The sequence below is a fragment of the Lathamus discolor genome, chromosome 4, assembly GCF_037157495.1.
Source record: "Lathamus discolor isolate bLatDis1 chromosome 4, bLatDis1.hap1, whole genome shotgun sequence".
Taxonomy (NCBI): domain Eukaryota; kingdom Metazoa; phylum Chordata; class Aves; order Psittaciformes; family Psittacidae; genus Lathamus; species Lathamus discolor.
In genome coordinates this window covers 104,525,110-104,550,951 of record NC_088887.1, presented here as the reverse complement: position 1 = coordinate 104,550,951, position 25,842 = coordinate 104,525,110, and the positions used below count along the sequence as shown (strand labels likewise).

Genomic DNA, 25,842 nt, shown 5'->3' with positions numbered 1-25,842 from the left:
GTTTGATTCTGAAATGCTGCAAAAAGTGGAGATTTATTTGTTTTTCTTTACAGATATAAATAATTTTCTATGCAGGTATAAATGCATCGTTAAGAGACTGACCCTAACCCCACCAAGTGGCTGGTGACTGCAGCTGACACAGGTTCTACAAAGGAAGAATCCTTAATATTCTACAGGATAAACCTGCGAGATTCAATGCTAGAATCAGTTATCTTCTCAGAATTAAGGGCATTTAAAAAGAACTCAATAAATATGGATTTGAAAACCATTCAGCCAATCTAATACCTTCAGTCTTATTTATGGATGGGCACTTTCCTGACTTTTATAAGTAAGCCTTTCTCACAAGGAAGTGTTATCTTAGTGTGAATTACATAATACATGCAATCATATACTGCAGTAAGGATATATCTTTAGACCTCCAGTAAGCTAAGAATTCCAGAAAATGAAAGTTATTAGTAAGCCATAGAAAATGATAACTGTAAGTGCTTATGTAATAATAATAAAAGAATACACACACACATATATATTATCACCAGTTGTACTTTGTGGAATGAATTATTTTTTCCTCAACTTTGCTTAAAAATAAAATCAGTATTTCCTTTTATATTTCCACATAGAAGTAATCCAAACCAAACTGCAAACATTGCACACTTCACAGTCCATTCTTCCTATTTAAAAATTGGCAGCTCATACTAAAAGCCTGCATGGTGACCATCAGGCAGACCTATGCCATGCACCGGGTGCACCAGGCAGCTTCTTAACTGCTCAATACACTGCTTAACTTTAAACCATCACTGAATCGATGTGTATGCCAACTGTGACGTAAACCCTTTAGTTTTCACGAGAATTACACCAGAGAAAAACGTTGTCCTCTGGCTTTAAAACAAATTGTCCTGAGATACCCAATTGCCTTGGAAATCAAGAAATATGCCGGGGTAGGTACGTACCTAATATAAACAAATTTCGAACAAAAGCTTAAAGCCATTACCTTCTTAGACCCCATGTCAAAAGCCAACACTTCAGCAAGGCTGGAACAGCAGTTTCAGATCCACTTCAGACCCCCGTGTACCCGGCTCTTCCTACTCTACTTGGCTCTTTTCAGCCCACATCAATAATTTTATGTTCAGTTTTGGTCCCCGCTATGATCCCCACTAAGATGTGGACAGGCTGGGGAGGGTCCGGAGAAAGGCCACAGAGATGATCAAGGGGCTGGGAAGCCTGCTGTATGAAAAAAGATGAGAGAACTGAGCTTGATTAGCTTTGAGTAAAGGCAGCTCGTGGGAGACCTTACCAACATGTTCCAGTATTTAAAGGGTGGCTACAAAGAAGATGGAGAGTCCCTTTTTACAGGAAGTCACATGGAAAAGATGAGGGGTAATAGACACAAATTACCCCTGGGGAGAGTCCAACTGGACAAAGGAGGAAAATTTTTCACAATGAGAACAATCAGCCATTGGAATAACCTTCTCAGGGAAGTGGTGAATTCCCCATCGTTGGATACTTCTAAGATTTGGCTGGACAGAGTGCTGGGACATTCTAGTTTAGGCCATGCTTTGCCTAGGAAGGTTGGAGCAGATGATCCTTGAGATCCCTTCTAACTTGGTATTCTATGATTCTGTAACTTAATAATAGCCAACTATAATGCAACCTTCTGTCTGTTTTCTTGCATTTGCCTTTCTTACTGCTCTGCCCTCATGAAGACACAGAGCCAAAATCACAACTGACAAATGCCATTATATGCAATGGAAATATACATGGGATGGCTTGCATGCCTATGCAGCTCTGGCCTCCTCCTGTTGCCGCATTTCAGCTGTGGCTTGACAGCATGGTGGAAATTACTAATTTGTTTTCTCCTTGTGCTGAGTGCTCAATAAATACCAGCTTCTCGATGTGCATTTCTGTCATAGCAACTTGCTGGCCTGGATGGAATCTAATACAGACAACAGGAAGAGCAGAGACTGGATGGTTTTCACTTGAAAAGCTTGCTAAAGCAACTCTCCTGTTTCTTGGGAAGGTGCCCCTGTAGTTGACATTAACACTACACAGCTCTTTGTCCTCCTCTAGTGGTCCCATTATATTTAGGGAGAAGCTTATTCAGTGATTACTTCTTTTAAGTTAATGTGGCTATTACTCACCTGCAACATGTTGAGATCCTGCATTCAATTCTAATATGAGCAGCAGTAAAAGGTTTCATCTCTCTGGTGCTCATGGAAGTGGAAATTGGTATCCCTGGCCATAGGCAGTCACAGCTACAAAGATCCTGTGTTTTTTTGTACCATGGTCATCTCCTCTGAGCAGAGGTTGCACCATGGCAGGTTATTCAGTAGCATGAAACAGTGGCATGGTCTGACGATGATCCCAACAAAAGGTCTTATGTTGCAAAAGGTCAGAAGCTGGTTGCTTTGTTCGATAGCTTTATTGCCCCAAATAACTTAGATTAAACATATGTTCTAGCCAGAAGCATTTCTCTGTGTTTGCCTGCCTGACTTGCAAAAAAAGAAAGAGTAGAATCGATCTTGTGTCCTGAGCTTTTCAGAGAGGAGCTATGTGTCACTCCAGTACAGCACAAACCCTTAATCATTAGGAATAGATCCTAAAGGGTTAAATAGCAAAAAAAAAAAAAAAAAACCCAAAAAACTAGAAAACTGTTACATGAGGGAAATGTTTTCTAATAAGAAACACTAAAATTGCAAGAACTGCTACCCATTAGAAATAGTTTCTGTGAAAACAAAGGACTCCTACCATGTAGCTCATTCTCCCATGTGCGTGTGTCAGAGCTGTAATGCTTAGTTAGAATTATACAACGCTAAAGATTCATTTTGCTGCTTATGAACTTTAAAACGTCTACTCTTCAAATATTTGAAGTTAAACCTTGACCAGGAAATAAAATACAAGGACTTGCATAGTGGCTACCAGAGAGGTCTGAGGGAAAGGTCTAACTGAAACAGAAAACAGCTATACTATTTTGTTATTCAGTGAAAATTTTCCAGGCATTTGTTACTTTTGTAATAATGTTAAATGCCAAAATGTGGCCTCTGACATGACTCTTGGAAAATGCCAGCTTAAAGAAAGTTGTTTGCTCAGATTCAATGGAGCTGAATATGGCTGGCTGTTTGCAACCTTTGCAAGACATTTGTTCAGTCACAGAAGAAAAACACTTGAGAATCCTAATGGCTGACCTTCGTTACTGGAAACCAACACCCCCTAATTCCAACAGAGGCAAAACTTTACAGCAATTTATCAATTTGCATCAGATTGCCATTTACAGCAAGGTTCCTGTCATGTCTCAAGAGTAGTTACAAACCCAAGCTCATCTATCAGCCCTTTAGTGCTCAGCTCTCAGCTCCCTGTAAACAAAAATGAGTTAGGAAAAATGTTTATAAGACCTTCATTCTGAAGCCACCTATATTTTGTACAGTTATTGACTAGATACTATTTTTAACATTTATCAGCTCTTGACTTTTCAGTATTTTTCTTTCTTATTAAAAATGTTGACGGAAAATCAAAGTTACAGAAAGAACTATTGAGCAGGGAAATGGAGGGAGATATTTAGAATGATGTTGAGTATTACTATGTGTCTGAAGTGCCTTTATACATTACTGCTTCATGGTTTCTAAAGCATCTTATATAAAATTCAGAGTATTTCTTAACAGATCAAGCTTTTGTCTATAATTCACATACTAAAACAGTAAACATATATGGGTTTAATCTTCACTTCTGCTGTTTGTTGGGTTTTTTTGGGGGGGAGTGTTGTTTTTGGTTGGGTTTTTTTTTACAAACAGCAATATCCTGAGATATACATAGTAAGGGTTCTTGTTTTCCTCTTGCTTTTGAAAGCTGAAGATCACAGTTTGCCCTCAGCTGCTCCAATACATCAGTAGAAGTTGAGTAGTGAAGATTTGCCTTTCAGAAGAACAAAGAATGGGTTTGTTCTATCATTTCTGATTATGAAAGGAACATGTAGGCAGGAAGTGGCAATCTCAGTGCCTCATTTTGGGAGCCAAACTGGCACTGCATACAAGTTAGAACAAGAGACAAATGAAGCACTCTGAAGAAGCACTGAATGCAGAAAAAGCACCAAATCTTTCTACTTCTCATCCGAGCAATACAGAGCTTAACTAGTTAACAGGCCACGACCACCAAACAGCTGGGTTTATTCACTAGTTTACTTTCACTGTACCACTGCTGAGGAAAACAGCCTGTTCCTTTTTCAATCCAAAGTAAGCATCTCCGCTTTGTGTTGGAAACATGTCTAAGTGATCACACTCTGCTTTCTAGTAAATGCATGGGATCATTGGATGAGGATGTTTTATTTTCCCCAGTTATTTCAGGTCAGGTTCTCATCTTGGGTAAACTTTTGTAGTTGGAGTAATGACAGCATGAGACCTCTGCTAGGTCTTGGGAGGGGCTGCCAAATGTCTACCCCAGCTGCTGCTCTTCCCTGCAGAGGGCGAGACAAGGGGGCTCATGGCACAGCCTCAGCTCCACCTCCAGCGCACTTGCCAGGCATCTGCGGTATGCGAAAGGCTCAAAGAGATCACCTTCTCCATGTCCCCATCAGCAAGAGGAAAATCCCAGTACAGGTTATGGTTCTCTGAGCCACGTCCATTTTCCTGTTTACAGCATGATTAACTCATAACTCCTACCCAGGGGACTGCAGCAAAGGTAAAATATAAACATGAGCATAAAACTTTTTACGACCAAGGAAACACAAAAATATGTAACCAGTGGGAACAACTGTACGTGGGTTTGATCTGGTGGTGAATCAAGCACCTGCAGTTTCTAACAAGATGAAGTTGCACCTCGCTCTCAGTTCCCAGAATCATTCGCTTTGTTGGCAATTGGTCATATGCAGCAACTATATAGCACAGTGCTGGTTTCTTACACTACAGAGACCTCTCCTTGAAGTCAATGAGCATTATGCCTGGACAAACACTGCAGGATCAGGCTATCCATTAAAGCCCTGGGACCACAACTACCTCCGACTTTCGTAATATATCAGCCAAGGATGCACAGTCATCCAAAATGGCCAAGGTCACATGAGGATTTTATCGTGTTACTGCAGTGCACCATCTTCCTTGCCAGCCCATTGCTGTCTGCTCCAGACTACATTACCATGCATCAGCAAATACACGAGCACACTGCTATATTTAGTGTTTCATACATACCACTAAAATACAAGATGTGTCAGCTTTTAATCTGACTTAAGAATTTTGTCAACAGAGTAAAAGCTCATTTTCCTTCCTAGTGATGAAGTGTGCTCTGTGTTAGTCATCTTGAGCTATGTGGTGATAACTTTAAAATACATTAGGCAGCTAGAACGCTCAAGCTGAATAGGATGATTTTTACTAAGAGATATACTGGAAGATATTAAGGATGCATAGCACCAGTCACCTAGGCATTAACAGTGACTACTGCAGGCTGTATAAAACCCGGCAGCAATCTGCCGGAGGAGCAGCTAACCAAGGTGTTCTCTGAGGTACCACAGCAAACAATTAGGACCATCTGGGTTATTAATCCAGAACAAAGATAGGTGGTGCAGATTGGGTTTGGTGCTACGTACCTGGCAATATGAGAAAAGCATTAATGATGATGACACAGAGTGGTACACTGCATGGAAATAGTACTGGGGCAGGACCATGGCTTAATGGTTGGAACCACAGTTACCACCAGGATAGCCATGTTCATTCTCAAATGATTCAGTGGACGAAGCAGGTGTTTTCACACATCTTGGTGAAGACACAGAATAGGATATTTTTACATATTCATAAAACTTGCTTACTCATGCCATCACATACAAGCAGTACAAGTGTGAATCGTCTTCCTGTCTATTGCTTCTACAGAAAGCCAACAGACAACTTGCTAACTGACAGACCCAGGCTAAGTCTGCCTATGTGAAAACATGGGCTCTTGCAAGTGTTCCTTGCACTTTGCTAACTATATCTTAAAGACTGTGTGTGACACCACGTATGCAACCCAGGTCTACCTCCTAACACTGTTTTTACTTCGTGGTGTGCAATTAGACAAATACATAAATTTCCAAGATTTTGTGGGACCCCACTTCAGCCCAACCCAGGGCTGTCCATCCCAGCCCCATGATGCTGCATCAGGGCTGTTCTCCAGCTCTGCTACAGCCCTGCCCGGCCATGGGACACGACCTGCAGACTGACATCATCCTTTGCCCATCCCTGTTCCCAGGGCCTTGTCTGGCTGTCCTAGAGCTGTGTCTGACCTGTTCCTGTGTCTGTCCCTGGTCCTCAGGGAGCCACCAGCTCATGCTGCACCCTGACACTATTAAAGAAAACAGCAGCATAAATTCACACCTCTCACATCCTACCATTATTTAATATTGTTTGCAATGCCTCATTTTTTAAATGGTCAGAACATCATTATTTCCAGTGCATGCACTGTTAAAACAACCAGTGTTATTACCTCTGGAAATAATAGTACTAGGCCTGGCTAGCAGGCAGCAAAACTGCCAGCTATAGTGGTTCTTCAGAGGAGGTTTCCTGGGGTGGCTGAGTTGTCTGTGCAGCTACAGCTTTTCTTAGGACACATTTCAGCATCCTGCTTAATATACTGTAAGACATCCACTGCAAATCCAGAGAATGGTAGCCCCAAAATATTGCATTTGTTTTAAAAGGTTTAAAAAAGTAAAATAAAATGGAAGCAAGAGAGAGAACAACAGTCCAGAGGGCAGGGGTATCTCCTTCACACATAAATATGGTTTACATGGAGAATGACTAGAAGCTAAGGACAGCCCAGCCCTGGGGAAAGAGCTGCAGGATCCCCCCACCCTGGCTGCAGCAGCTCGGAGCTGCCCTGTGCTGGGATGGGGTCAGAGGGGCCATCTCCATCTGAAACTGCTGATTCTGTATGGTGGGAGGGCAAGGTGCTGCCCCACTACGAACCACTGGTACTCTGGGAAATGATTCTTCCAGGCTTTGAGAGCTCTAGTTTGAGAGAGCTTGTCCCAAGAAAGATGTCAGAGGAAGAAATGAAGATTGCAAAGCAATAAGAAGTGATAATGTAAGAAGAAAATGGTGCAGAAGAGGAACTTGAGCAGAATAGCGCTGTGCCCTGTGTGTGGCCAGTATGAACAGGATGGTTTCTCTTCTCACTCAAGAAACTCCAAAACAGAAAGGAACTGTCATCCAGAAAACAGAGAAAATATCAGAAATGTTTAGGAATCACAAAACTGGAAAGAACCCTGTCCCGCAGTCCAAGACATAGATTTGGCTTTTATTGTAACTTAAATCACATTTTCTCTCTTTTTTTTCCCTTTTTTTTAAATGCTTTAACATAACAAATTTCTAGGCCAAAAGTTTCAAAGCCAAAGGAAAATCAAAACTTCTCACTTCGAAAACTGTTTAGATCATCGCATGTCAAAACGTGCACACCTATTTGACAGAAATTATTTGAAACAGAAACTATGAGACGCTAACCTATCCTGTAAAATGGTTCGAAGAAATAAACATTTTCTGACAGAAGCATTTTAATGATAAATTTATTACCAGCTCTATCATGTGCTAGATTTCCATGATTAAAGTTCCACCTCAGTGACCAAACTGTGTCAGAAAATGACCTGCCATTCTTCTTTAATGCCTGTAGTTATCTTATTTTCAACCACCATGTTCTACTGTAAAGATGGGTGCTAAACTTCATCTCTTTTAGTGACAGTGGTAATGTTATCATAAAAGTAAAGCAATTAAAAAATTAATCATAGTAAAAAATTGGAGCACTGCTAAAATAATCCGTTTCTTTATAAAGCAAGCCTTTGGTGTCACAGAGCGGTTTTGATCCAAGCAATTAAAACAATAAAAAAACAATTGCTAAATCAATCTCAGAATTGATGGAGTTTGTTTAGCTTTGTAAAAGCACAGGCATATGTTTCATTGGCAAATAACATCATGGAATAAATCCACATACAATTCATAAAGCATACAAAGTTGATGTGCACAGAACTTGAATGAAAATACTTGTATTTCCACTGTGCTCAACAGCTTCATGTTTTATTGACCCAAGTACATGAGGGTGAAACTGCCTATGGAGACCGGTGTTTTCTAGGCCACGGTTTCTGGCATTTTGCTAAGTCAGCATGTTTGCCAGCAGAGCCATTGAATCAGTGACACTGGCTGCAAAAGGCTTTGTTCATCTGTTTCTAACCAAATTAAGGTGGCCCTTGGAAAGAACTAGAGCAGAGACAGATGCTACTCTGACCAAGACAAAACCACTGAGTTAGCAAACTGGCTTAAACTAGTTCTTCAGGCCAAAAAAAAAAAGATGCAAAGTCATCTAGGGACAGAGCGATAATTACAATAACGATATCCAACTGCTTTCATTTTAATTGACGCACGCTGCATAGATATTGACTAACAAAACAGAAAAAACAGTTGGAAATGAGTGACTCCGGAGGTCAGTTGTTTTGTGACTGAAATATTTCTAGCTGGCAAAGGCTTTTGTGGGAATGAGGATTCACTTAGACTTTGGGGACATTTCTTATTGCAAAACTGTGGAGCTGTTATTAAATTCCAGTAACCCACATTCTGGGAAGCAGTTTCTTTTCTCTGCATTTCTTAATTGTGCTTCATTACAATTTAATAAGGACATTTACCCTCAATTAAGCAAATCATCCAAGCAGTTGCTTATGCCTGGTTGCAATGAATTGGTTTTGTCGAATGTGGGTTTAATTGTGTGTTAAGTATCTTGCTGAATCAGGATCTCTCTGTGTGTATATCTGTCTATCCAAACCTTTCCTTAGCTCCTGGCATGATAATGTGAGATTCAGGGAATCCATGTCTTTAACTCCTCTTACAGTTCTGATCAACTTGCCTCACACGCACCAGTGCCTTGGCAAGCACTTTAGTCCTACCCCGACACCAACAACAAATAGTTGGTTTTATCCCTGGTATTTCATAACTCACCTTGCAAAGTGTAAGTCAAAAGTTGCTGAATTATCAGCTTTCCTAAGAACCACGTATGTTCTACACCACTACATTACAAACAACAGCGTGGAAGTGATTGTAGCAACTACACTGAGATTCCTATGGGTCCTCTGTCAATGCATGAGTGTCTACACAAGCCACCAAGAAATTTCAAGAAGTAATACAGTGTCCTACCTGCTTTTTCCTTACACAGCTTCTGAAACAGCACCTGTAAGAAAAAAAAAGAAATTCTTTAATAATTATACTTTCCTTTTTCCCTTTAAATAAGTCCCACATTTCAGGATGACAATATACATCATTATTAATCATCACAACCTTGCACAGGGCAAAAAATACAGAGCTCGTCAATAAAAATAGTTGGGTTTTTGCTAAGGACAACCTGGTGCCCATTTCCAAACCAGGTTCATCTGTTTTGCATGGAGTGAGCTGAGGAATGGTCTCTGGCCCAAGCAGGGTACATCCTGAAGGGATCTGAGGTCCAGCACACTGGAACATGCCTGAGTGTGTCTCACAGTGCTGGTGGAGCTCAGGGAGCACACAGGCCACCAGCAAGATGTGTGGGCAGCTGTACTGACAGGTGAGAAACAGAGGACACTATGGCTGTAGCTACTTAGAGCGGCAGAGTGATGGTTCTTGTCCATCTGTGACCTCGAGAGGGTCCCTCTGCCTGAGGGACTTGGCCAAACTGGCTTGTCATGTTGTTTTCTCCATGTTTTTCATCTCCCTGCTTCGAGCTTGCCACACTATCTGAAACTGGTACCATTAACACTATATTTGGATATGCCTCTTGATCCATATTCTCTTTAATAAGTTTCAGTACTCAAATGAAGATGCCAGTGATTAAATGCATATCAGCTGCTCTCCTTTCATATGCTGGATCAACTTTCCCAGCAATGCAGCCTGTAAATGGAATCGGCATAATGGGTGAAACAGCACCGAATTATTATTATTATTTTAATTAAACAGAAGGCTAAAGTGATTCTTCCAGATACCAGTGAACTCACAGGTGTGAAATGCCCAGTCTGCAGCCAGCTGAAAAGGCAGACACTCCTGTGCCTTGCAGTGACACACTCCCCATTCTCGTTATCTGCTTGTCCCCATATGGACAACCATCTGCACCTTTCCCTCAGATACACCAAGTGCTCCGTTATCTCTTCAGCCAATATTGCCTCTGCAGCCTTAATAAAAACCTGTCTATAAAAATACAGTTTTTGTTTACCTTTTATTTAGTGAAGAATTTTACTGAGTTACTGGAAAATTCCTCCTCTAAGCACAGAACTGAACTGGTTAAGCATCTTTCTTAACAGGAAAAACACAGCTTGATTTCAGATGCTTTTCCTTCTGCAAGGAAATCTCATAGTAAAAAAGCCTCTGGCTCCATTTGAAGGTCTGCCTGAGCAGCAGCTGAAGTTAGCCTGCCTTTAGCCAGCAAAGACTAAGTGAGGTGGTCACTTCTACATGGGAAAATAATGAGTGGCAGAGTCCAGAAGAGGTTTTATTAATGCAATTTGTAGCTTTGCTTTAGTTCCAAGTTGAGGCCAGCTCTGGCTCCTGCACACTGCTTGCCTGGACTGAACTGTTTTGTACAGATTTCATCCAGGCTCCCTTTTGATTTTTAGCTCAGTGATGGTGAAATACCTGCAGAGGCTGGAGCTGAGCCCCCTTCCACAGTGAGGGCCCACCAGTGCCAGGCTCTGTGCTACCTGCACAGACCCTCATGCCAGAACTCTTCTGCTCGTGCTGTTACAGAAGCTGGAGAATTCATCTCCCCCTCCATCTTCTATAGCCCAGAAAGGGAGAATGTGCTTCTGATTCCCATCTGGCTGAAGAGTAAATCATCTTATTTCCTAAGATGTTCTACACGGGCCCATTCAGATTTAGCAAAGATTAAGGAGCAGAACTACAGCACTACAAACCAAAATTTCTCTAGCAGCATCACTTACAAGTCAGTGCTGAGCCCTGAAGAGTGGGCTTTAGCGGAAGCATCTCACTTCATAGAGGAGTGTGAAAGTCAGACACAGGCTGCGTGGGTTGGAAAGGAACACGCAGGTCCCACATCAGTGTGCTAGGTTTTGGGATGCCTTTCTGAGGCAACATCACTCTGTCTCTCCAGTGTGCAGCCAACCATGCTGTTCTCAATCACCCTGCTGGGGACAGGCACCAGATTTTTAGCATCATGGCTCTGGCATAAATGCAGTGGAGGCGGTTGCCTAAATTGCCATACTGAATCTTGGGATAAGCACTTCTTGAAGAATACATTAATGATATGTGAATTGAAATAAACACGTCAATCCTGCGTGCATAGCCAGTTTCTGTGTTCTAGTACAGCCAGAAGGGCACCAGCTATTAAAATCAAACCCAGGCTATGTTAACTTCCAAAATCTTTTTAGGATGCCACACAAAAAGGCTGCAAATTGTTGCTGGAAGGATCCCAAATGGAAACAGAAGGCTGCCAACTAAAAGTGATTTATGGAAATAATAACGATAATGCACTATATAACTGATTGTATAACAAAATGCATTTATTGGAGGACTAGCATCCCATCTGAGCAGAATGGCACAATCTAATCAAATATATAGAAACCATGGACCAAAAGAGTACAACTCTAGCCAAAAGGCTGTTGCAGCACCTGCTGCTATGAATAATAAAGAAATCATTTGCTCACAACTCCAGCTGTAGCAATTTTGCAAGTGGAAGTGTCAAACAGAAGCCAAAACTAAACACATTCTGCTGATAGAACCATGTGTTACTTGCTGAAGCATGTAAACCAGCATTCAGGAACCAGAAATTTATGAAGACACTGCATCCACTTCTCCCCCTTCATCAGTCCTGCGTCTCTGCGAGGCTATTCCATGTTCACCTACACGAGCAAAGGCACCCAAGAAGCCTGCCTGTTCCACACCACCCTTTGCTTTATGATCAGAACAGGAGATAATGTGGTGAATCAGGCAAGCCTACCCTCAGCAGTGGTGTGACCCGCAGGGAAGTGAAGCTCAGAGGGCTCACCTACACTGCTGAAAAGAAGATGGCCTGTGATGAGGCTGAAGCACCGTGCCCAGGTTCATCCACCTCACTCAGCAGCTCTGGCTTTGTTAGGAACTATACTGAAGAGCTCTGCTTGAGCAAGACAGCTATTGGGAAGCATTCCCTTAGCAGTGGGGACAAGGGAACACCCAGTTCCAGCTGGCATTGGCAAGGGACTGGTCCCTGGCCCATATTTATATTGTCCTATAAACATCACCTCTGAATCCAAAGTATTAAATTTATGGGTCCTGTACAGATGAACAAGATCCCCGGAGAAAAGTTTAGAAATCATTACCTGAATCTGAACCTTGCAGAGCAAGATGAGAATAATGACTCTGTTCAGCAGATACCTAAACCAGGGACACCTTTAAGCATGTGAGCGATCCCATTAAAGCCACCTTTCACTTACAGAGCCACACATCTGAAAAAGTGTATTTGGGGCACAGAGGGAAGGGAGGGAAGAAAGGCTGTTCCTCCTTGGGAGGAATGGAAATATAGTGCATTTATAAAGAACCTGAAAGATATTTGTGAAAGGCATTCTCTGTGGAAACATATTACTCAAATAAACTCCTTGGATTAAGCGGAAGTGAAGGTAGAAGCAAAACACCAGCATTATGAACTCAACAAGCAAAATAAACACCCTCATCAAAAAATTGTTTCTCTCATGCGTACATAATCTTTCACGGTTATAAGTGATCAGGGCATGGAACTCATCAAACAACTGGATTAAATGATTTAATCGTGTCCCAGTAAGCTTATTGTCACATAAAAGCTTTTTTTCTGACACAGAAGATGAATGCAAAACGGTTGACTTGAATAACTTCAAAACTGTTTGACTTGAACAACTTCAAAACCATTTTAATTTGCAACAGCACAGGGATTCTACAATTCCAGCCAATTCCAGCATATCATATACCATTTCAAAGACAAAACCCCACCATTTTGTATCCAAGTCTTTTGCTTCCGTCTTCCTCATCAACTTCTATTAGTTATTAGCTATTTCAGGCTCTAATTTCAAATCTGCCCAAATCTGCCGATGATATTTTAGAGTATCTGTCAAACTATAATCTTTCATTCTCAGGAAATCACACTCTCCCTCCCCCCAGAAAAAGTGTATCTGTCCAGCAGGAAAATAACTCTTTTGGATGCTTAATAAAAAGCCAGAGAATTTATTCAACACAGATACAGTATCAAAAATATCACTGCTATCAAATAAACCATGGCATTTTGACAGGACTACTTGACATCTGCTGTTAATAAAAAAGGCTTTGGATTCTGCAGTGAGCAACCAGCAGCACCACTCTGAAACAGAACACTTCCTTCAGAGGAAAAAAGGATAAATCTGTACAACTTCTTACTGGCTACCTGATACAGAAGGAAAGCCCTCTGAGCTGGAAAAGGTCCCACTAAGTATGTAGACTGAGAATCCTGCTGGTTCGTCATTCTAGAAATTAATAACCTGCTAGGCTTTAATTAAACTGACATATAGACAAGTTCTAAAGGAGGAAACCAGCAATCCACATGCAAAACTCAGTCATCTGATTAGCAGGTTTATTGCATCCTTTCAGATAGATGTTGACAGAAGGAAAGAAAATCCTAGTTACTACTTCAAAATAAAATGCTACACCCTGAAAGAGAAAGTAATAATAATAATATTATGACACTCAGCAACATCAGCCTTAACTTGAAGTTGCCCAGCCCCAGAAATGACACCTTTAGTCTGGATTACACTTGCAAGTTCCTTAAAGAGTTAGTCAGCTGAGAATAATGGCAATATTGAAGTTATCCCACAGAAAATGCTGGGAAGACCATTGTGTCAGAAATCAGAGCTCTCTCAGAGGTTTGGCACCAGTATTTGGAACAGGCTTGAAACTTCTTCTGGACTTAGGTGCTTCTGTTGTATTTCAAAGGCTGACAACAGGGTTCATAATTGTCCTTCAAAATAACAACTGCTATGGAGGTGTTTTTAGAGTCCATGCTTAACGTACAGCCTCAGTGTTATTAGAGAAGTCAGCTGGGGCATGGAGGACACAACATGTTTTGCCAGGTTAGACAGTAGTGGGAAGGGGAAAGTCAGAGTATCTTCCACTGAAGCTAAGCTATCATGCTGCAAACTATTTGTGACTGATGGGTTCAAAGAAAGAAAGAAGAGTAAATAGCTCCCTGCTCTGCAGCTGAGCAAGCCCTCTTCCTCATTCACAAGAAGTGTGGCCAGCAGGTTGAGGGAGGTGATTCTGCCCTTCTATTCTGCTCTTGTGAGAGACTCCACCTGGAGTACTTTGTCCAGCTCTAGGACCCCCAAGATGAGAAGGACATGGACCTGTTGGAGCAAGTCCGGAGGACGCTGTGAAGATTACCAGAGGGCTGAGGCACCTTTCCTATGGAGACTGCTTGAAAGGGCTGGGCTTGTTCAGTCTGAGAAGAGAAGGCTCTGGGGAGACCTTAGAGCAGCTTCCAGTGGCTAAAGGGGACCTACAAGAAACCTGGAGAGGGACTTTTTACAAGGGCATGTAGGGATAGGACAGGGGGAATGGCTTTAAACTGAAAGCGGGCAGATTTAGATTAGATATTAGGATGAAATTCTTCATTATGAGAGCTGTGAGACCTTGGAACAGGTTGCCCAGAAAAGTTGAGGCTGCCCCATCCCTGGCAGCGTTCAAAGCTAGGTTTGCGACAGGGCTTGAAGCAACCTGGTGTACTGGAAGGTGTCCCTGCCCATGGTGTGGGGGGGTTGGAAACAGGTGGTCTTTAAGGTCCCTTCCAACCCAAACCATTCTATGATTCTATTCTGATCTATGAACTGGGGAAACTTGGGTCCAGATCCCCTTTTCTAGACTTTTTAATATTTGTAATAAGAAAATACTATTAAGAACTCAGTGTTCTTATGCTGTTCTCATCATAGTATTTTAAAACAGTGTAAGACACTAAGAATACCCACAGCACTGATCAAAGCAATCTTGTTCCTCACATGAATGTTAGCTTCAGTGGGGGTATCTGCTACTGGACTGAACTGCGCACCCTTTCTAGACCCAAAACCCAGGGTGCATTTATGAGCCCTTCCTTAATCTTCCACACTGTGCAGCTGCTGGGTCACCTTAGCTGCTCCAATAAACCATCTACAAATTAAAACTTAGCATAGTTCAAGAGATCAGGGACTACTTTCAAATGGCAGAGTAGAGGTAGACTCTGCTCTAGATCTGTTTCTTGCCACCCTGCAGAGTCCTCCAGCACCACCTCTGCATCCTTAAGCATCCTTAAGCACCACCTCGTGTTGTACTTTGTGGCCATTTTTATAAATGAACACTTATAAAGTAACATTTATAAAATAAAATTTATAAATGAACATTTACACATTGTTTAAATTTGTAAATTGTAATATTACTTGATGCAAATTGAAAGGATTTTTAAGGCTTCATCCCGTTTCCAGCATAGCTCATTGAGATGTTTGCTGGTATCTAACCTGCGCTCCAGTGTGCTACCAAAACTGAACCAAACCAGTCACAAATGAATCCAGTTCTGTAGAAGCACTGAACTCAGAGCTTCCACAGACATTTTAAACCTCTGACACTTCGTCTTGTTTTCCTGACAGCTATATAAAGTTTCGAGGGGTTGTCAAGAAAGGAATGTAAATAAAATAAACTGAGTTTCTTTGTAGTTGACATAGAGAAAGTCTAATTTAGGCATTCTAATTTATTTCTTCGCTTTAAACTAGCAAAATCATACAAATTGTCTTTTTTCTTTCTTTTTTTTTTTTTTTTTCTGGTTTCTCCGAGGATCTGGCATACAGAACCTTTCAATCCTGTGCAAAGCAAAGTGAACACTAATATTTTATTATGATACTTCTAAAATGACCTGAAGGGATTCAAGCATTCAGAAGAATTCAGAGGATGAAGAAATGTCTTTTGAAAACCATAGACTTAATATGCTGTTATATTCTAAATATTGCCTGCAGATATAAAAGCATATTTTATTGTTGTGCAGAGTTTTAAATAACATTTAATGAACATATGAAAAGTATTTTCCCTATTTTAGTGTTTTAGTTAGCAAAGTAAGACTTGTTTTTAAAATGCATTTTACATTATTCTAAATATTTCTTTCAAATTTTACACCAAGATCAGTGCCGGTTTGAAAAGCACTGACATAGAAATAAGGATATAGATTTGCAGTACACAGAAGACAACTGAATAAATCTATTTTGCCTGTGTACTAATGATAAAAGTCCAGAAAGTAACGTGACATGTCACATGGCTGGAGTTTTGAAACCTTCGATCAAATAGAAAATGGGCTGCAGTCATTTCACAGTGAAAAATTCTGAATGACCCGTTAAAGGAAAAGCATTACACTAAGTGGAGCAGGGCAATAATAAAGTCTGTAACAATGAAAACCATTTCAACAATGTTCAAAGGGAAACTAGAAGAAAACAAGCTGAAAGACTAATGGTAAATGAACATGCATTTTGGTAACCGTAATTTATCATACTTAACCAAAAAAACCCTCACATTCTGTTAACAGACCAGGGAGATTTTTACTTCTAGCAGCTGCTAATATGATTTCAAAATGTCAAGTAATTATGGCTCTCGTGCTTACAACCCAAATTTTTATTGAGGAGGATTTGATTCCAACACCTGAGGAGCAGCCACCTGCAGTGAGTATCAAGTTGTGCCTCTGCAGTATTTGTCATGATATTAAATCAGTCCAGTTGCTCATTTTGCCATCAGACTGGAAGATGCCATTCATCCCTGTGCTCAGCTGGCCATGCCTATTCATCCTGCACCAGCACTGGCGCTCATCTTGACAAATGGAAAAGGTAAGCAGCAGAACATTAATTTTATCCCCAAAATGTTTTTGCTGTGCAATTTGTTGCTTTCATCACAAGACCTCCTTTACAGCTACCATTTCCTTTGTCTGACATTGCTCTGATGCAAGAGCTCTGTTTAATATTCTCTAATATCATGTTCTTTTTCTGTCACCATTCTGCATTACCTTTGCTTCTCTTGTGAATTCCTCTATGGGATAACATGACACTGTTTGCTATTCTGCAGGGATCTTTGCAGGTGGATTTTAACCTCCATCCATCATAGCTCTGGCTCTGCCCCCATAGGACAGATGACTGACATTGTAAATGTTACCGGCTGTTTGAAGCAGAAGCCCTAAAGAGCTAACTCTCTGGTCTTCGAGATTCCATTATAATTTTCTTAAATTTTCAGGTATTCTAAATTATGTCCACGTTCTAACCAAAACAAGCTGTGACAAGGGCTTCCCTGTTTTCACTATCTTGCCACTTATCAGCTGGATATACCTGAGAGACAGAATACAGACATCCAGCTGCAGAAATAGATGCCCCTTGTTTCTTCAAGGTGACCAGGGCAAACAAACTGGTCTGGTCCCACCCAGTAAAAAGTGGTGATATATTCCCACCCCCAACACTTATACAAAGTCTCTGTAACACTTCCCACTTTTGTGCTTTTAAAATAGGCTTTTATAGCAGTCAATATTTTTAAATCTAATTAAAATCTAACCTGACAGTTTGGTACTGTGCTCTTGCACAGCCAAGAGGAAAGCAGGTGCAGCCAAGGAAGCAAGTTAAAGAACACATATCCAAGTTTGGTCTGCATGGTGCCCTGAATGTTCAGTTCATCCTGCCCAACTTCCAGTACCCACCCTCTACAATCACTTCCTTACAGGACATAGTTTTGTCATGTCTCAGCAAATCTGGTTCTGTTGAAAAGAACCCTGTTCTCTTTGTGATGCTTTTACCTTTGGCAAGTCCCAGGAGCTCTTAGTCCTTTTGAACTCTGGACTCTGCAGCAGGACTAACATCAACATGCTCAGAATTGTGCAAATATCAACTAACAGTTGTCCGTTAAGATAACGAGTTATGCTGCTGTACAAACAAAGACATGACTAAAACCTGAAAATAACATACTTGTCACAACACATGTGTGGGGGTCAGGTGGAAATGTGATGGGGTGGAGGTGGGAGGAAGAAAGACAAAAAGAAGAGCAGTGTCTGCCAAATGGTGATGGACAAAAGTGAGAAGCAAGAGCAATCCCTGTTTTTTACAACCCGAGAACAATACAGTGAGTCACACATTACTATCATTTCTATCCTCTTGAGTAGGAAGAAGTGCTGTATCTATTTTAAAGATAAAATGAAATGGGAAAAGGTACATGAGGCCACGCAACAACAGCGGGCATGAAAGCTGGGAACTCTGCTATCCTGCTATGGGAAATTAGTGACTTCTAAAGCAAACAATGGTTAGCAATAATCCATGGCAGAACATGAGAACCAAGACTTATGAGCTCTAGAGCTGTGGTGTTATTTTAGCTTGGCCCATTAGCTGAGAATGAACTTCAGACTGCCATTAGCAGCAGTTTGTTTGTTTTCAGTATTGAGTGTCCACAGAAACGTTTCATGACAGCCAGCTCTAAGTGGATATCAGGTATTCTCCTTCACAGTCAATAAAACTAATTATCGTAATACAAAGTCAACCAAAAGCGCTCTTTTCCCAGTAAGCTGATGTATTAGCAATCAGTTAAAATCTTGGTCACCATTTTATGCTTTCTGAGGAGCACCAAAACAACAGAGGTTTGTTTAGTGGGCAGTTTTCATTAAAAGATAAGTGAAGTAAAAGATAAGGGATAAGTGAAGAATAAACTATTTTATTCAAAATTTCATTTCAAAATGACCACTTGACTGCAAATTCTGGTGCAGCCTGTAAGAAAATGAACACTTAACTCAGCTGTGACGTATATCAGCTTATGCTGTTTATTTTCAAAGTGAACTCTACAACCTGTACAAACACAGGACAGTGTGATGGTTGCAAAGTTAATATTTTCATAGAAAAGTATACATTTAACATCGCAGTAGGGTTCACTGTCTCTTCTGCTGGCAGCAAATGCCCAGGTGCAATTCAGATAACTACCACATAAGCACCTAAACAACTTTGAAGCTATGTGCCCAGTAATCTGCCTTACTTTTTGCCTCACCTGTCAAGATTATGCAGAACAGTATGTGCGTAGTGAGAAAAGCTGTGTGAATTTATGCTGTGTTAGAGCTGAGAATCCCTTATGCACATGTGAACTAAGAACATGTTCTTAGTAATGGTGTGATGCAGCAAAGGACCAACACACATGTATGGTTTGAAATGATTTAGACTAGGCATCTCAGATGTTAAGCATATGCTTAAACACAATTATTTTTATACACTAACTGTGCTGTTGGGCTGCACCTCAGTCTAGAGAGGCTGGAGCTGGAAGCCTCCACTACCACACAAACATAATGCATGAATCAGAATCACCCCCTCTTCACCTCCACAGATAAGTATATACACACACACATATATATATATTTGCCTCTGATTAACCCACTTTTCTATTTTTTTTACCTTCAAAAACGGCTGAGGTTCTGAGACAGCAGATATTTGTATACCTGTACACTGAAGGTGCTGCTGGCTTAATCTGTGATGTCCAGCAAGTCAGTGCAGCACTGACTGAACAAAGGAATGGATGTTCTTCAGCTAGTCATAGGCTTATCCACTTCTATAGTGATTGGGATTACTGCTGCCAAGACCAAACCCTTAAACAGTTTCATCTCTTAACTTCTGCATCTGTATCACTACTAATACACATGTCCAAAGCTTAACTGAAAGCCATAAGTAAGGGATGTTAGGGTATCCACAACCATAACCGTATTTTATCATTTCTAATTTCTTGCATACAGATATCATGTCAGTACAGAAGCATTAACATCTTGACTTTTCTGCATCATACCATGTTTAAAATTATGGCTAAAAATCATAACATGATACTTAGTTGTCTGCATGCATCCTTCACTTGCATCAGAAGAATGCAGAGATTTGTGATTTGTTAGGGACTGGCTTCAGTTCTCTTTGCCACCCCCTTCCACACTCCTGCATAGCCTAAAGCAGCTTCAAACTCATTTAAATATATGTACTACTGACTCAAGCTATTTTAAAGCAAAAAACCTACATACTTTACTTCTTGACACAGAATAAAATAACTATATTCCCACAAGAGGGGTTTTATAACTGCCATGTATTATTTCTCAGCTGTCATGGTCAGCCAAACCAAAGATACTCACAGGGCTATCTCTACACGCCCATAGGATAAACTGATTTTATGCTTCTCTGCAATGCAGACAAACATTTCATTTCCCCCTTTTTTTTTTATTTTTCGGTAGCTAAGCAGTATGACCTTCCTGCAAATATCCAAGGATCCTTCAGTGCAAAGGTCCACAATCTTCTCACAGTGTCACTGCTCTCGACAGCTCAGTGCAATCTCTGAACTGAATTTAAGATTATCTAATTTAAAGAAAAAGTGGTGCTAGGCAAGTTTCAGACAATAAGAAGAAATATTTAATAAAATTGTCTAACATTTATGACAGTATCTGTTGCATAGTTTGCATACCACAATGATATACCACATGCATATCACAGAGTACAAGGAAATGCTGACAGAATTAATGAAGATTTTTCTGTCACCTTGAATATCTTGTTGTCCTTAATCACTGTTAGACCAATACCATCCTTCTTTGTTTTCTGTTTCATAATTCAAGTTAATGGCCACTGCTTGAATTTTGTTTTTACAGATAGATTTAAGGCACTATTCATCTTTTGAAAAGCAATGATTTGACAAAAAGCACCATAGCTTCAACTGGTCTTAAATCAAGGTAGGTCTGATTTATATGAACTGAAAGTCAGGTCCAACAAGAATAAACTTTTAAAGTTAAAATTACTGCTGTCAACTCTGAAAATGGAAAAAACCACAGTGTAAAGGATGCACCTCCTGATTCACATTAGTCCTTTGTATAGTTTTACTAACTCACCATAAGGACTAAAAATAATGCTAACTCACAACAAAACCTCTCCACTCCGGAAGTGGCTATTGCTATTCTGTTTTCAAGAATATTTCTTAACTGGCATATTCTAATGTTCCAGGAAAAATTAGAATGTGAAACATTCAAAAAGGGCCTCTCAGTGGTCAAAACCTACGAATAAATGCAAGAAAGGAATCTCACCGTCCTATGTTCTTTGGCGGGGCTTCTGGGTTATTGTCAAAATGCCTATGTGTCAACAACTTTGGTGATACCAGCTGCTGGCAAACTGGATACTTGGATGCCTCTCGACTGTTACAGCTTGAATTCTGTTTCGGGATAGAGACGCACATTTGATTAGCAATGGTTTTATGTTATTACTGGAGGGATGTCTGCTGTGGTCACACAAAGCTTCATGGGTGTAAGATCACTGGCTCTCCACTCCTTGGGGAGCTCCATGCTGTACAGAGAACAATAGCTGTCAGTGGCACCTGGACAGATGGATGGGGCAACAGCTGCAGGACTTTCCACCAGAAACTCCATCTGTATGGAGAACGGTTTGGGTGCAACCAAGACAGCCACAGCTCTGGAGACAAGCATGTGAAACAACCACGAGTGCAAGTGCTTAAACTGCCGGAGCATTAGTATGCTTTTACGGTACATGGTGGAAAACAGCTGGCATCAAATCATGCTTCCCTTTACCACATAAACCAAGGGGAAGAAGATGTAGGTAGCTCTCCAAAGAATAAATAAGAAACAGGATAAAACAAACAAACAAACAAAAAAAAAGGGCAAATAAAGAATAAAAATGTAACACACCCAATTTTATTTGTTACAGGACTTAATGTCTTTCCAAGAACATTTCCAAGGACAGCTCTGACAGCATGAGTGGCAGACAGCAGAAACATAAGCAGTGCAAGATCAGTAGCTGTTTAGTCACAGAATCATGTAGCTTCATGGAACTGAGTTTTCAAAGGCCACTGGCCATTTGACAGCTGACAGAAAAAGTCTTGGGGTCCTTCTCCCAGGATTAGCTGTACCTCAGGGCTGGTGGCTAGGTCCTGACTTAATCTAGGACCTAAACACTCATGAGAGCTTGAAGGAGACCACGAGATATGAAGGACCTTATGAGCTGCTAGATGTACACTGTGAATTAATTATAGAATGTCCACAATTTTGATCTGCTTATTATGTAAGCTCAAATGTTTTGTCCCTTACACCAATAGCTGTGGCTTAATGGCCAAGTCTTTTTTCACATTCAGGGCCCTCCAGTATTTTCAGGCTGTCTTAAAAATGACTGTCACTAGAAATACCTATTGATGTCTTACTGCTGATGAAAATAAGAAACATTTAGAGTTTACACGAAACCAAATACAACAGCATAAAATCAGAATCAAGGATGTACTTTGTGACAGCGTATTTTAGCTCAAGTGTTAACAGCCATGCACTGTGCCAAGCCTCCTTACAGTGTATGTAATTAAAGAATATGTAATTCTGGGCAGATGATTTAAGATGGGAGGAGAGATCTTACCTACAAATTAATCTGTCTGTAAGTTTAAAGAATTATTATTATTTCACTGACTTTTTTTATATTTCAAAATTTTAGTATCCCTTTAGTCTGAATGCATAGATATGCAAGCCCAATCAGGCAGCAAACACTGAGTGTATGCATTATCGTGATAATACTACCTGGCATTCCTCTGGTCATCATGCTAAACATTCTTAAGGTTCCTTTATAGAAAACAGTCTGATTTCTTGCTGCATTTTCTCTACTACATATTGCAAATATTCACCTTCAGTCTACACTAAATCTAATGTAATTCAAATCTAATCTTAGGCAAGCCTAAATTCATTCTTAAGTAAAGTATATTCTAGCAAGAACACTTTCCTTTTAGTAAATAACCAGTCAAGACAAATGGCAATTCAAGGATTACTTTTAAACAGTTCTGGAGAAAAGAAAGAATCTCAAATTACTTTCTACACAAGCGTTGTTCCACATTTGGTACCAGAATGTACCCACCTCTCTTCTCTCCAAAAGTATTAGAGGTTTTGATCCTGTGTTCCGATTTTGCAGTACCATACCTGCCAACTTTTGATAGTGGTTTTAAGTACCTATTGAGAAGTCTTTTCATATGAGTTAAAGCACCAATTCAAGACAGCAACATGAGACTGGAGCAACGTACCATTAATGTTGTGTTATAATACTTTATTATTTACATTACAAAACACCCCACATTCAGTATGCAACCAGAAATAAGACCCCCTTTTTTATAGGAACTTACAAGACCTGAAAAACTATGTGAAAAGCCATGCAGAAGTATAGGATGAAAACATGATCCTTGCACCACAGACCTTGCAGCCCAGTTGAGACTTTCATTCTAGATGCTACAGCTAAGAAGACATCTGACCAAGCAGCTGTGAAGGAACAGCCATTAGTCAGTTGGGTGCCTGTTCTCAGAAGTGTAATCCAGGCTTGGATGCTTGGATCTCAAGTGGATGGAGGATAAAATGTGTAGACAGGCACGTGATTTCCAGAGTGGATGAGAAGCTCAGAAACCCCAGAGCTCAGCATTTCATACCAGCTTTCTATGCCAAGATAGAGCATGTATGGATGGCTCTCAAGAACTGTAGCTTTCACCATATAGGATGCTCAGGTGCCCGCTAGAGATGTTCACAATCTCTGAACTGGTGACAGTGGATAATGAATGCAAAACAAGAAGTGGTCTTCTACCTTCCATGATTTCTGCCTCTAACAATGCCTGTAATTAAGAACAGAAACCTGCCATTTTGCATATACAAGGAAATATGTATTTACAGGTGATTTCAACATGGCACTGATTTTCCAAGACACTCTGTTTCAGCAGCCACTCTAGATCATAATGCATAAGACCATGAAAAAAACCCCAACCCAAACCCAAACCAAAAAATTGTAATGAATTCCTGGCAGGTTTTACATTCCCCTTTAAAAAAATCACATAGACCCTCCCTTCCTCCCTTCCCTCCAGCAAATACCATTCATGTTTAAGATTAGATTATTCTTCTCTTGATTCCTCTTTAGCTGCCAGCGTGTGACTCATTGTCAGACTGATTTAATTACAATTACAGACCTTGTTCTTTCGGTGTTACAAGTAAAAGCTAGGAAACATAAAGGAAAAGGTCAATACAGAAAGACTCTACAAGCCAGGAGATGTTAAATAGTGCCACTAGTGATTACTGTTGATTTCAACTGAGTGGTTGTTGCCTAATATCAGATCTTTCTACAATAATGCAACAATATCAGTTACAGTTCTCAAATACCTGCCTGAAAGGTTGGTTTTGTTTCTGTACCATGCATTACAGTTTTTAGTTCTTGGGCGTAAGAGTGAAACAAAAATACAATAGTTTAATAAAAGGGACATTGCTTAGTTACTGTTAGCAGAATAATACATATCAGCTACCCACGTAACACACGTGTTATTTTGAAAGATTTATATATTTGGTAACAGGGATAATTTAACATTGACTGTCCTCTAAGGCATTAACGAAGTGGGAATGTTTTTTCAAAAGATGTTTGCAATGTTACATTTTTAATATTATTCTGAAGATACTATAATGCAAGTATACTGATTACTTAAAAAGCAAGGCACATTGAACATACTTTGTAGTGTCTAAGCAATGGATATAGTTTATGACTAATTTCTACACTTTGAAGGTAAAATTACACCGAGAAAAGGTGAAACTTTTCCTGAGAAAACATACCTGCTGTTTGCCTTTAAGTTGTAGATTTGTTTCTAGGATCCAAAAAGAAAGGTTGAGTCTATGGATCCTGCATTGTCAGAAACCTTATTTAGTATCAGCAACCACGAGCATTTAACTTGTACCTTACTGTAATAACTGTAACTATTTTTGTATTTTTGCATACTTCTCATTTTCAGGGAGAACCTAATTAGAGACGAGGTATTTAACTGCACTATCTGACATCACTGCCTTTGTCTAACAGCCTGCATTATGCAGCTAAATATCTTACCCCTGAGAGTCTCCTCAATTTGTTTTGAGATGCTGACGTGGTTGTAATAAAAAGCACAGCTACCTTAATGGCTTTGCAGTGGAAACAATTAGTAAACCCTACTGGTCTGGCATTTCAGAATCAATTAGCCCTGCTGGAGAAGTTCTACAAACCCAACACTGATGAAGTAACACTTTGGAAGACATTATTAATGCCAGAAAAGAAATAAATATAATTGGAATTAACTAAACGGGTTAAATTGTTAGGGCTGTTTACTGATTTATTTATTCACTATGTTTCATTCTGGGGGGGAAAAAGTAAAGCTTATAATTGCAGATAAGATTTTGCGTATTTTATTTTTGAGAGAATATATTAGGTGTAACAAGTAACATTGTGAGTGGTTAACTAAACAGTTATAATTTTAAAGGGGGCTAGGAACATAAAGTGCAGGCAACCTGAAAATCTGTACTGCATCTCCTGGTATTCTGAACTCTTACCCACAGGGACATGCATGTTACAGAACATGAGCTCCTTTAGCAGTGGCTAAGGCAGTTCCACAAAAGAGACTCAGTTCAAGAACAGAACAGGATAAATGATAATGAGGAGTCAAGACAAAATCGGAATTTCCATTTCAACATTTTTGTCAGAACTGATGAAAAATCAAATAATTTAAGGCAGGGAAAAAAAAAAAAAAGAACAAAATTTTTGTATTTAACCGAAAAGAAATGCTTTGATATTCCCAATCATCAATATGCTAGATTTTGGCATGTGGAACAAAACAAACTTTGAGTTAGTGTAACAGTACATTGCATGGGTGGGATTAATTTTGTCTATGTGTAGGTGTCTACACTGCAAACATTTACAGCTGAGCCAGTAATTCTGGATGGGGTATCAATCATCCCACAAAATAAACTTCTGAATAAAGTGCTCTCTAAACATGCCTGTTTTGGCCTTTGACTGGGATGACCATTTCCCCTTATATTGCAGAAACAACATTTCGCCCAGAACTGTAGTTGTGTAGCATTTGCCTTGCCTAGCTGAATAGTCCTGTG

At 40.1% G+C, this 25,842-nt stretch overlaps 1 protein-coding gene across 3 annotated transcripts in view; it reads right to left on the bottom strand.

Moving 5' to 3' along the window:
* The window catches only part of STARD13 (StAR related lipid transfer domain containing 13), a 321,431-nt gene that overhangs the window by 162,347 nt on the left and 133,242 nt on the right, over positions 1-25,842 (bottom strand). For all 3 annotated transcript variants that reach the window (XM_065678399.1, XM_065678400.1, XM_065678401.1), the window contains one exon: positions 9,120-9,153. In XM_065678399.1, the coding sequence (XP_065534471.1) occupies positions 9,120-9,153 (34 nt within the window). The remainder of the gene's footprint in view (positions 1-9,119; positions 9,154-25,842) is intronic.